Consider the following 13,809-nt stretch of genomic DNA (forward strand, 5'->3'; position numbering starts at 1 on the left):
ATATTAGGTGAACTAAACATTGCAGAGGTTGGTCATCGCCCTCTTCCTCAAAGCCCAAATCCAGATTTTCTTCGGGTTTGTTTCACCTCACGCATATATTTTAATTTCATCTTGTGTTTTCTTTCTTTTTTACTAGATTGTAGTTCAGCTCATAGTACTTTAGTTTTACTTTTAAAATTGCTTCAGATCTCATCATTCTGTTTCTGATTTTCCCTCTTCACACTCAGCAATGGTTCTCAAATTTTGGGATCACCACAAGGATCTCCTGAGGAGCTTGTCACATTTCAGGTTCCTGGGTCCCAGCCTCAGAGGTTTAATTCAGTAAATCTGTGGTGGGCAGAGGGATTTTTAATAAGTATTTCAGATTGTGGAAATACTTTACTTATTGTTTGATGTCTCTTGATTTAGAGAGTCTACAATGGAGAGATCTTGTATTGTTTATATTATATTCCCAGGCCAAGAATTGCTTCTTACCCATTTTCACACTATTGTAGTTTCCTTCAAACATGAATGCCTCTTTCCCCAGTGACAGCAGTTAATTGTGAAGAGAGAATAGTGTAAGGGGAAGCCAATGCATGTGGATATCAGCACATTGGCATATTTTTCCAAAATGTTTATAAACTGCCATTCCAAATAAGACTTTATTTTCTTTCAAGTTTCAGAAAAATCTTATCTAACCCTAGAACAATGGAACTGTGCCTTATGGAAAGACTAAAGTTGTGTTGCAACTTTAAAAAAATCCCAGAGTCACCATTATCTGAGTCCTCTGTTCAGTATCTGTCATTATTTTCAATTCTGACAGACTTGGCACTTGAAGAGGGTTATACAGCCTCCGGTGACATAATGTGGGAAGAAGTTAGAGATACAAAGTAACAAGGCATACATAGAAAGTGAGCAGGGCCACTCTTCCTCTCACTTCCTCAACCCACCTCCCAACCCCCCACCCCAGCCAACAAGCTATTCTCAGAAGCTCTTAACTTCAATTCATGTGAAAATTGTGTTCTCTCATTAAAAACATCGTGTTTGTGAAATGAATATGTTATTAGCAAGGCCTTTTCAAACCCTTATTTAGATTCTACAACTTAGTGCTCTAAAATTGATCACTGATCTTAAAGTTGTCAACCTATCCTTACTTTCTGGAGTTGTGCAAGGAATCTAAGTCTTGTTTTCTGTTCAGAATAGGAAAAGAGATGAGAAGGAGGATATTTGAGTAATCATTTTCTGGGGGATGTTTTAAGGATAAGTGAGGATAGTTCTCAAAATATAAATCACAAAATTATTCAGCTGAAATAGATTGCACTTATATTATCCAGCAAGGGAACTGGAAATAAGAGAAATCATTTCTGGCCATGGTGTAAAGTGAGAAAGTGCTAGGACACTTTATTTAGGCATTGGATTTGGAATGTTAAAGAAGAACAGTGTCCAACTATTATCAGATTGGAAGTGGCTGAAAAGCCGAAAGTGGAGCTGTGAATTATGCCATGTTTATCTCACAGAACCCAGAGATCTTAACAGGGATGGTGAGGGAGAGGGGTAGCGATGTGCTGTCAAGAACTTCAGGTTTGATTTGTATTATACCCACAGCACAGAAAAAAGTAAATGCTGCCCAGCAGCTATTCCTGGGGCTAGGTTTGTTCACTTCTTTAGCATGGTGAAGGTTACTCCTCAGTTTGGAAAATTAAAGTATACCCAATGTACATCGAAATCCCTGTGCCAAGTCTATTTGAAAGCCCTGAGACCACTTGGTACAGAACTGAAAGACTTCCTGATCTGGGGTGTGTGTTAGTGTCCTCCTGCACCACAAAGGACTCATAAGAGTTAGGATTATATTGAACGTAGTGAAGGAATAATCCTAATTTTCCTTTGAATTATACAATCATCTTTGATTTTTTTTTTTTCTTTTTAAAATGAAAGGCTCCTGTTCTTATAATACAAACATCTTCTGGCATTTCACTTTCTCTTCCACTCACACTGCCATATGACACTCCTATCAGGGTTTCTGGTTTCTTCAGGGAATTAACCTACAGAGCATGTATAGCAAACAATAAAACAGTTGCTTTTCACTGGAAATAAAGAGCGGGTGTTTTTCCATACCTTCCACTGCTCTCTACCACTGCCCCATCACAACTTCTGGATTTCCTGCCTATGGGCGGCGCACCCTTCCCCCCCAGCCCCACCCCTTGCTCACAGAGCAGTCTGCGAGTCTCCGAGGCTCCTCCGCGTGCAGCGCGTTCCTCTACAGCGCTCGCTTCCGACGGCACTAGGACCCAGGGAAGTCCCTGAGCGAGGTTCGAGGAAAGGCAGCCAGACTCCTCCTTATCTCCAGTGTCAAACTTGACATCAGCCTGCGAGCGGAGCATGGTAACTTCTCCAGCAATCAGAGCGCTCCCCCTCACATCAGTGGCATGCTTCATGGAGATATGCTCCTCTCACTGCCCTCTGCACCAGCAACATGGATTGTCACCTCTCCATCCTCCTCCTTCTCAGCTGCTCCATTCTCAACTGCTTCGGGGAACTGATTCTCCAACCTTCCAATGAAGGTAAGCTAGGTACAGCAAACAGCCCTGCCCCGCAGGGCTAACGCTCTTCAAAGCACGTTCTCACTGAAACCTTTTCAGGTCCTTAAGGTGCCTCAGCATAAAGCAGTTTCCTCTGAGAGTAAACTAAAGATGTGCTTTTATTTTCTGCTGTCTTCTAAAAGACTTTAAGAGAGAATTTTGGATTGCCTAAACCTAAAATGTGTTTTTACTCTAATACCAGTTCAAACAATTACCTTGTTTGTCAATTTAAAGCAGAAAGAAAGGAAAGAAAGAAAGAAAGATCCTCCAGTTTTACAACCCACGATGTTAATTGCCAAATAGCCATGGCAGTATTTTATTTCTAATTATGACCATGTAGTACTCTGAGAAGTTTAAAAGAAAATTAAACCCTCCTCGCTAGATTCTTTAGTATGTTTAAAGGTAATGACAGGTTGTTCCTACTTAGGATCATGGCATTTATGAATGGACTAAAGGGAAATCAGAGTTTGTTGAAACTGATGGTGTGTGTGTGCCTGTGTGTGTGTGTGTGTGTGTGTGTGTGTGTGTATTGTGGTGTGTGGGTGTTTATATTGCAATGCTGTATTGAAATGATGTGTATCCCGCCAGGCGATGGTTTGCTCTATGGTACAGGTTTTAATGAGCAGCATATGCCACATTAACATAAGTAATATTTGCAGGAATTACAATAAGCTTAGGTTGGATTCTCTTTGTTTAAGAGTTTATATACAAATAAGGGAACGTATTTGTTGAAAAGTGAAAAGTTCTGGGTAGGTATAGTAAATAACTGAATAACAAATTAAGAAAGAATATCCATATGCAGCAAATGGCATTTCCTGATGTTGGGTTATTTATTTTCCTTCTAATGGGTGTTCATTCCTTTTCAATGGATTAAAGTGCAAATGTAATATTGAGGACACGAATGTTTCCTATATAAGATTGTGTATTTGATGGATACATTGCTTTTCTCATATATACCTTTTGTGATCTATTCCTAATGATTTGTGAATACAATCACTGACTCTTAAGACAAAGTTCTCTAAATAATTGAGTGCTTTAAAGCAACACTTGCAACTTTGATTTCCTTTTAATCATTTTGAATTTATGACAATAACACTTAGCAATGTTTTGCAATTTAGCAATACTGAGCAAGATGTGAAAATGCTTCTTTATATATTTTGTCACTAAAAATATATTGGCAAGCCAACCCTGTTGTATATTGTATGCATTATCTAAAAAAGACTAGTAAATACTCAAAATATGTAGAAACTTTTTAATTAGATCTAAAAACTGCCTTTCATATTTGGTGACCTACTTTCACTGCTAATAGAGCAGTTTAATTTTGTTCTTTCCTTAGTGACTGCCATTATCAATTTGATGGATTTCATTAAATTTTTCTGTGTCTTTTTTTTAACTGGGAAAGTGAAAATTCTAAAATATAAGAATTAAGAAAATCATTGGATCACCTATAAATGACATTTTTTTTTACAAATAAAATTGAAATCTTTATTTGAAAGTAATGGCCAATCATTTTTTTATTGAATGAAAGGCAAGAGTATCATTAGTATAATGAGTAATATATCAGTAAGCTAAAATTAGTGTTGTTTAATCCTATTTTTTGAAGATATTCAAGAGTTGACAATAACTAGAAGTCTAACAATATTATTCCTATACTGCTATGATAAATTGTATTTCTCCAGATGGAATATTTATAAACTATTTAGATAATGGATTTTACTGAATTAATAATGCACAGGGATAGAGCTGAGAAAGTAAGTATTTTTGTGGAAAACATAACATTTCAGTAAACTGCAAGGAGAAAAAAAAGACCCTTGAAACTTATTCATGCTCATATAAAACTACTGCAAATTAATTTAATGAAACAGGAATAATCAAATGTAAATTTCTTTTAAGCCACACATTGTATATGTTTCAGTATCTAATGTATATATGATTATGTAGGCAGGAATGTATGTAGAAAGGGAACTATATGCAGAAAACTGACACAATTACATTTAATTTGTTTGGATAAAAGTTTATCCATTGTTCCTGGCATTATTCTTTCCAGATCATGTCCTATGGGTAGTGTCTCCTTTCCCTCCTGAGGTCATGAAGGGAAACTTTGAAATAAAATTTAAAATGAATGATTTAACTTGAGTAATATTTGAGTGAAATTTTAAATATTAATGCAATAGCTTAGGTCTTCATAGTTGAGTTGAGGAACATGAAAAGTGAAAAATCCAAGTATGTGCCAAAATTTCCATGAAATTCTAACAATATCATTTCAATAGAAAGTAAAATGCTTCTGAAAATTCATATATCGAGTGGAAGTAATAATAAGATGAATCTGTTTAATATAGATTTTGGTATACATTTTGAGAACTGAGATATAAAATACTAAGTTGTATTTAAAATACTATGCTAAAAATTTTATTTCAACACCAAAGAAAATTTACTAGAAATCTACTAGTAAAATTTATTAGAATTTATTTCACAATCTATTATGAAGTTAGACATGATATAATTAAAAGGTAACAAAACCAAGCAATTGAGTTAATTGCTTTCCCTTGTGTGATATTCTTTTAATTTGAGGTCTGGTAGTCAAATATCAATATTAAAATGCCATGGGCCTATGATTAAAAAGTTAAAAAAAACTTAGAAAAAGTTTCATCTGAACTTTCTTTTTATTAATCCAGTTACCAATAACTTTCTAATATACTTTCAAGAAAATGATGCCAGGTGATACTATCACTGGCCTCCTCAACGTTAATAGATTATTTGTAATTTCAATGATTGCTTAAACTAACAATTGGCCTATCTACTTAAATAAAAACTTTAGTAAAGCTGCATAGAATATTGCTAAAATCTTATCAGGTCTCTGTTTACATGACACACCAATAAAAGACTTACAATGGGAAATCACTACTCATGGTAAAATAGCATTGCTAGACTACATGTTATTTAAGAACTTCATATATTTGGTCCCAGTTCTGACCCCAAATGTATGATCATAATAGTAAATAAAAATAACTTTGCAAAGAGGTAAAAACTTGCTATAAAATGGAAGTTTCAATCTCTTTAGCAATGGATAAAGTATTCTCTTTAAATAATTTCCTACATTTGAAGGAGTCTGAGGAGAATGTACTGCAAATTCATCAGTACATAAGCATTGAATCATTTTTCTATCCAGAAGCATTTGTAAATTCGATTAACATTTACCCATAGAGCTCTTTACATTGGAAATCAAAGTTTTCAAAATAAAAGTAAATAAAATTAAATCTGCATATTTATATACTACTTATTTTGGGAGACTTTTATTGGAGTGGCTAGGACACTATCTTTGAAATGTATTTTGCTGAACATAAATCTTCTAAGTACTAGAGGGGACTATGTGATTGTTCAAAGCTTAAAAGTAAAATTTGCAAATGAACACTGTATGCTTCCCTTTGACTACTAAGCGAATGTTAGAGACAAACAATTAAACAATGGATTATTCCATTTTTAACAATCACTATAAATTGGCATCACTTTTCATATATAAACACTTATTATTATCAAATAATAATACCTTGTGATTGAAATATTTATGGAGACTAAGCTGTCATATCTTTATAGGTGTTTTTTTTGAAGAGGGTTTACATTTGCTTTTAATAGCATTTCATCATGCTAGACTAAATAATTGAATGCATTATACATTTTCGTAATTTAATAGCTTCCCTAATAGCTACCCCCACCCCCCAATAGTTATAACTATGCTATTTGCCTGGAGGTAGGAGAAACCTTAATTTCACTATTTTATAACCCACAACAGTTAACACTTGACCTAGGTCATTAACAGGATTATCAGCAAATTTGTTTAAGCTTTTACTGACAACCTGAATTGCTACGATAATATTTTGATTGTGCCGGAAAGAAACTTCTTGTAACCTCTCAAAATCTATCACGAAATTAATTCATTTTGAATCTGTATCTTCCCAACAACTAATATTGATGATAACAATTCAAGTGGGAAAAATGTCCATTCTCCTCACTCTTCCATTTCATCCGTTACACCATTCTAGTCCTTGTCATAAGTGAGCAATTAAGAATTCTTTTAAACCAAAAATGCTCTGGCATTAACAATAGATTTAGAAATACAAACCAGCTATCAAGTTTTCAAAATTATACTTTATTGTTGGTACTGTAGTTGGTACCACTTTTCTGCCTATTTTAAGATTTAAGGTCAATTGGATATATTTATAATTCAGAAACAACTGAAACTATAAAAGGGAAACTACATATGATAAAACGCCATTGCCACGTGTTAGATCATGGTTACATTTTATATAAAGTTGTATTTTCCATGAAATGCTAGAAATTGGGAGCAAAAATGAAAAGCACTTAAAATTAATGTAAACAATTTTAAACAAAATATTGTAAACAATCAAAACTTGAAGGCTTTTTTAGAACATTGTTTAATGGGCTTAGGAAGTTTCATGTGAAGTTTCTTAATTAATTGAATATAATGATGGTTTGTGCCTTGCTCATGTAAACAATTAGTAATTTCACCTTGACTCTTGAGAAACTTATTATCTTTAAATAAAAGATTTAGTAAAATTCTTTATTGTATTAATATATTATCCACATGTCAATATTCAAATTTTGGTGTGTTTTTTTTTAACACCCTCACTTCTATTAGCCTCTCATAGTAACTTTCTTTATACAGTACCTTAAATGTTAAGATTGTTTCTGAAGCTTTGGAATTTGTCTGAAATAAAATCTATGCAATTTTTAAATATCAAATAATTGGTTACATATGCAAAGGATTTTTAAAGGCAAAACATATTTTCACAGTATATTTGATTTACTAACTTCAACGCAAATGGAAAGAGCAAGGACTGTTCTTGAGAGTTACATTTTCCAAGTCATAAAATCTTCAAGTAAATATTAATAAAACTTTCCACAAATCATCAAAACCCGATAAGTTTTTACAGACATTTACTTACTAAGAAATCTGTGATTTGGGTTACCTTTGATTTTAGTCATTCCCAGTGATTTTGTTTGGCACAGATACTAGATGTAAGGGGAAATATGTATATATTGGAAGAACGCTAAATTTACAAATCATTTTCTGTCAAGATCCTCAACTTAATTTTTTAAGATACACACTTTTCCTTTAAAGCATTTAATAAACCTTGTTCTTGCAATTCCTGTTCATTAAAAGATTTAGAAAAACAGATGCAGGTGTCTCGTTTTGGGTTCTGTTTTCAGAGATCTGGATTTTATCACCAGAGAGGGTCAGTGCAGGGCTCTTACAAAGTGGACAAGTAGCTTTCCACAGATTGTTCAAATAAAGGGATGACTGGTGGTGTGAAACATTCATTATGTTATTCATCCAGGTACACCAAAAAGTAGGACTTGAAATTTGCTTCTCAGAAATTTGAAAGCCTTAGACAATTCTTTCCTAATGTCTTTAGAAATAAAAGTAATGTTGTGACTTTTATAAAATGCAAAGAATTCCAAGCCACAAATCAAACTAGGAGGACACTCCTGGTGGGAATCGGGGTGTGGGAGCACTGCTCCCCTTAAATTCAATCTCTGGGTCCTTTACAAACTGCCTAGTATCAGGTAGTTCTTGAAAACTGGCAGGGGGTTTTCTCTTGGAAAAGTCTGAAAGTCAGCAAGTTTTAGTTTGCTTCCTACCAGCTTTCTCTGAAATAAAAAAAAAAAAGGTGGTCGATTACAAAGAAAAAAAGTCTTTGCAAGTGAAAAGAAAATAAAAAGTTGATTGGAAAGATGGGGAAGTAGAGACGTGCAAAGGTTCTAAATCCAATGTTAATATATAAATATTTTGCTTAAAATAAAATATTTATCACTTGAAACATCTGGCTAATCAATTTTTATTAAAACCCTAAAAACCTGCACACTTTAAAAAAGCGGGGGGGGGGGCGTTGCGTTGTTTGTTTCTTCTCTAAAGTTTATACAACTTTTGATTTTCCCCAGAAGAAAATATTTATCCAGGAAAGTTTTAAGAGTGTACGCCAAAGAATGCTTCCTCCTTTGGGTGCCTGGGCAAATGCATGTGGAGGGTGGATGGAATCAAAACCAGTTCAGCAAATAAAGCCTCCACCTTGGAGTGATGTTATTAAACTGGAAGCCCAGAGTGTGCAGCCCCCTCCTTCCCTTCATTTTCTAAACCATGTCCTGCTGTTCCAGTCAAAGCAAAGGGTGAAAATCCACATAATCCAAACCAACATGGTGAAGTCAGAATAATAGGCGAGGAAGGAGGGGGAAAACAAGTGGCAGCACTGTACAAACAAACTGTTGTGAACAATCTTAGCCCTGGGGACTGGGGTGGTCACAGAAGGGCATGACGGCGTTTCTTTTTCCTCGCGTTACGCCTCCCGCATTTGATGATACAATATCGATTACCCTTCAGACGTGGGCTCTGAGAAATTTTAGGGGGAAGCCGGGCTTCGCGGGTAGTAGTGACTTCAGTGTGGCAGCTGAGAGATGAGCAAGCGCTCCTCGCTGCCACCACACCCACCACCAGGGCATCTCAACTGCAAACTAATTCGCCGGCAGAACCAGGCTCAGTAGTGCGGGGGTGGGGGGGGCGGGGTCTCTCAACCATTCATTAGTCTTACTCTCTGCATGTGCTTAAAGATCAGATGATAAAAACTCAATTCCGGGGCTGCAGCCCCCAGCCCCTGCCCCAACCCTCCGGGAGGCGGGTGGTTCTTTGTGCGCGAGCGTCTCCGCGCCAGGCGGCCGCAAACACCCCCCCCCCCGCCCCCCGCATTGCCCCGGCCTCCCGCATGCCGGGCGGGCGGCGGGCTAAGGCGGAACCCCCGCTGCTGTGGGCTTCCTCCGGGCGGCGGGGCCCGCGGCTCTCTGCCGGGCGGAGGGTGGGTGTGAGCGGCGCGGCGGCGCCAAGTTACCCAAACCGAGCGCGGGCTGGAGACCCGGCGGGCGAGAGGTAATCGTGCGCCCTCTGCCTGCGGCCGCGGAGCTGCTGGCGCTGGCAGAGGCGGCGACCGCCTCACCACCTGGACCCTCCTCACCTGGGGCTCGGGCCCGCCCAGAGAGCGCGAGCGCCTACGACGGGCCAGGTACGTCCTGACTTTGCCCGGAGACTGTGACCGGACATCCTTGGCGCACGCCCCCGGCCCCCGTCGTTACTCTCAGCCACCCTTTTCAGCTTGGCGTCAGGAAGTGGCGCGGTCTCCTTTCCACACATACGTGTTCATGGAGCCACCGCTTGACTAGGGGAAGAGAGGGACTCCGTTCTGCAGGCTTCTAGAACAAACTCCCTGCAGTGTAGGGAAAGCGTCTGGAACCCACCTGGTGCTCTTTCGGAACACACAGGAGCGCCTGAGACGCCCAGTTGTCGGGCCTGCTGCTGTCTGACCGACCTCTGGGCTGTTTTCTGGTCTTCCAGACGATCTTCCCTTAAGTTCTTCACTCGCTAAACTAAAATAAGGACCCCCACCCCCACCCCGTTTTCTTTAAAGCCACCTACTAATGCCACCTGTTGGGCCCCTCGTGAGAGCCATAAGGGGCATGTTGCATAAGCTCCCCCCAGTCCCCCACCTCCACCCCAGTGCAACATCGAAAGCTCTTTTCTACTGCAGCCCCGTAGTTGATTGGCACCGTTTTATTAAGACGGGATTTTCCTTGTTCCGATTTTGCGAGTAAACTTGGAATGGGCCAGAATTTTTCTGGGAGCCCTGCCATCGAGGTAGGTTAGTAGTAGGATGATGCTGATGTTTCCGTGGTTGTGTTGGAACGTTAGTATTTTTCATGAAAGATAGAATTCTTGAATCCAAGGGATTCCGAGACTAAATATGGCCTCGGTGCCATGCCCAACGCTGTCGTAATAATTGTACAGAATTCAGCTGGCTAGAAAGATTTTTACCCTACATTATCATTCACTATTTACTGGACCACATTTAATCATTCAAACAGCCCCGAAACACCTTCCATTGTTACAGTTAAGGAAACTGGGAAACAAATCATAATAAAGTAGTAACTGAGCCAGGCCCTCTCTTGTCTTTGTCTTTTGGTTTTAACTTCGTATGTTTTCTCTTGTACGCCAATGCCTGTGAATGAGGGAGGCATCCTTCTCTTCAGGAAATGCACTTGCTTTTGAACCTGAATCCTAGTGACTCGCTGTTGTGTCCTGTGACTTTGCAAGAGTAACTTAGAAATACCAAGAGTCATGGAATGAAAAATTGTGCTTCGAAGTACTTTTCAAAAAGTGCTTCCAAGAGTGCTTAGAAATGGCATAGTTTTTTTACACTCCTAAATTATGATTTATATGCGTGGGTGGGGGACACACCAAGAAAATAATGTAAAGAAAATTTGATGTAGGCAGAGGAATTGAAGAAAATCTCTGTGTTGCCTTTTCTTCACACATTCTTACCTCTGTCTTTCCTTACACTCCAACACTCCTTTCCTCATGCTGGAGAAAAGATTTTGCCAGGAATTCCATACACAGATTGTGAGGCAATGGTCACTATAATACAAATATTATTATTATTATTATGAGTTTTATATAATAAAAATCGAGTGTGAATTAACCGTAGGAATTGTTATAGAAGTCAGTAATGGAGAAAATAGAACATAGTCTAAAAAGTAGACTTGATTCCCTGTAGAAACCTTTCCCTATTTAAAAGATCATGTAGAAATTACTGAAGATGAGAAAATAACTTATAATGATTTATCTTCTCTTTCATAAAAACACTTGTACTCTATTTAAGTGGAGGCATTGAGAAAAGGTAGCTAAAACAGGGTTTTGAAAGGTAGCAAATTAACTTGGGGGCAATTATATATTTGATGTGGGTACTTCAGCACATATGTTTTGCATTAATTGCTGCAATAAATTCTGTTAACCTGGCAAAGAGCAAAAACAGCATATTGATGACATTAGTCTTTCAAATCAGAAAGCTGCTTTTAGTATCTTGCTTTTTTCACTGTAATGTACCCCCCCCCAAAAAAATCTAATATGTTATCTTTTATTTTTCCAACGAATGATTCAACCACTCAAGCTATTGGCACATTTTGCCGTAAGCAAAAATGAGGGCTTGGCAACAAACTTTTATTTTTTTTCTTGCTTCTGGGTAATTAGAGTCAACAACTACTTTTCCTATTTTTAAAACTTTTAATTTATATTTGAGTTTGTGGGATTCTTATTCAAGAAAATATAAACTTGACTTTAAAGTCTCCAAACTGAATTGTCTCTTGTTTTAAGACAAAAATCTTGACTAATTACATGGCAAGGTCTCAAAAGGTACAGGAGCAAAGGGATAAGCCAGAGTTAATTTTGTTGCTGATTAATCAATATCAAAATGGTTTTGTCTTGAATTTCCTATATGTTCCTTAAGGTGAGGTTCATTTATCTTCTTTCAAATAAAAAAGAAAGATAGATGACTAAATTCTACTGGCCCAGTAAAGAGTAATACCTCTCCTTTAACCCCTATCCCTACCCTCCCTTGATAAAAATATAAGGCTTTAAAATTAACTTTTTGTCTATGATAAAGTTGGTTGACTTCCAAAGAGTATGAAATTCAGATGTTCTTTATCTACCTTGGGGTGACTAAGGGCAACAGAGAATAGCTTGTTAGTAGTTAACATGTATTTATTTCCTGATTTTCAAATATAGTTTAGCAATTAATATAAATCTGTAGGTTTTGGAAAGATGTATTTATTTATTGCATACAATGGTAGTTCTCACACTAAGGAGAAGTTAGGTTGGGAAGCCCCTTTCAAGCACTGTGTGTGTATATATGTGTGTGGGTGTCTGTGTGTCTGTCAATGTCAAGAACTGTGTGTATATATGTGTGAGGGTGTCTGTGTGTCTAGGTCACCAATAGTATTCTCCCTGTACAAAATGGAACTATCCCCACACTGTGGGCAAAATTTTATGAATGAGTATATACCTTTTAGAATCTAGATGGTATGAAATTCTGTTTCTCTGAATTAGAAATTTGTGATGAGGAAAGATAAAAATAACCATGTGTAAGTTATTTGCCATTATCTAATTTTATAAGTTTTTCCCAACTGGACCCCTTAATCTACCCACAGTATTCAAAGATAGTATAAAGCTAGAGTTATGTCTAAATTGTGATTTTTTTCCCCTTTCATATGCCAAAGCTATTTATGGTTGGTTTTGCATTTTAACTGAATGTAAAGAACTGGCATAATCATAGAAATTATAAATGGAAATTAAATTGGGTTGTTATTCTTTCATTAGGTGTATAAACTTCATCCAATATATATTTCACCAAATATAGCTATCTCTAAATTCTGAAAATGTTTTTAAAGAAGCAGAAAAAAAGGGAATAGTATTTTTCTCTTGGTTTATTTTTATGATCTGGTTTACCCTAGATAAGTTAATTCTCATTTACATTAGATAACTCAAAAAAGGCAAACTCAGATTTTATTATGGTATTCTTAACATTTCTGATCTGAAATTTTAATGCTTTAATAGTCTTTTTTTTTTTGAAAAATGCTTTTCAGTCATTATTATTTGTATTTTATCTGAATGAACAGGTTTTCTTAAACATTTGTGTGTTGAATAAGGACTTTTTTTTCTCTTTCCTTACAAGCAATGTCCAAAATTATTCCAAATGTTTATATCTTTTAAAAATATATGTAGAATTAGAGAAGAAAAGAACTAAAGGTGGCCCTTTGGAAACTAATTAAGAATATTTTATTTTACGTTTGCCTGGGTTTGCAGTAGGTTTACTACTCTAAGCTAATAGTGACTGCTTAGGAATTCAAACTTAATTTCAGAGCCACAAATCTAAAAACCATTAAAAATGAATCAAGAAATATGTTAAGAAAAAATAACTCATGTTCCATATAACAATTTGTTGTTTGTATTTATTTATTTATCAAACAGTACACACATGACTATTAGTTATATACTGGACTTTGGAAAAAAAAATTATTGGGAAGAGTATATCTTCTTCCCTTGAAGATAACTTAGGTGGAAGAGATGACCACAAAATAAATATTTATATAAAAATTTAGTGTTCTAGCATAGATGTAAAAATTACAAAAATACAATATGAATCTTTATAGTAGGGTACAGTTAGCTTCCCAGAAAAGAACACCTGGGATATAGAAAAAAAAATTTTAATATAAAAGTTAATAAGTTAAAAACAAGGCAGAGAAGATTAAATGATTGGTCTAATATGTGGTAGCATAATTTTAATTCCAATTATTTTACCTCGTATGTCTAGAAAACTTTAGAAATAATCGGAATGGGTGCATTTTAAGTATATAT

At 36.5% G+C, this 13,809-nt stretch overlaps 1 protein-coding gene across 2 annotated transcripts in view; it reads left to right on the forward strand.

Annotated features, from left to right (window-relative positions):
• Positions 1 to 2,242: 2,242 nt before the first annotated feature.
• Positions 2,243 to 13,809, forward strand: part of EPHA3 (EPH receptor A3) — a 360,792-nt gene continuing 349,225 nt past the window's right edge. Inside the window, exon 1 of one of the 2 annotated variants that reach the window (XM_004777946.3) lies at positions 2,243 to 2,540. In XM_004777946.3, coding sequence (XP_004778003.2) covers positions 2,453 to 2,540 — 88 coding nt within the window. In that variant the 5' untranslated portion in view covers positions 2,243 to 2,452. The remainder of the gene's footprint in view (positions 2,541 to 13,809) is intronic. The other variant, XM_004777945.3, reaches the window with a different exon arrangement.

Source organism: Mustela putorius, unplaced genomic scaffold (assembly GCF_011764305.1).
Source record: "Mustela putorius furo isolate JIRA1106 unplaced genomic scaffold, ASM1176430v1.1 tig00003834_pilon_pilon_pilon, whole genome shotgun sequence".
Taxonomy (NCBI): Eukaryota; Metazoa; Chordata; class Mammalia; order Carnivora; family Mustelidae; genus Mustela; species Mustela putorius.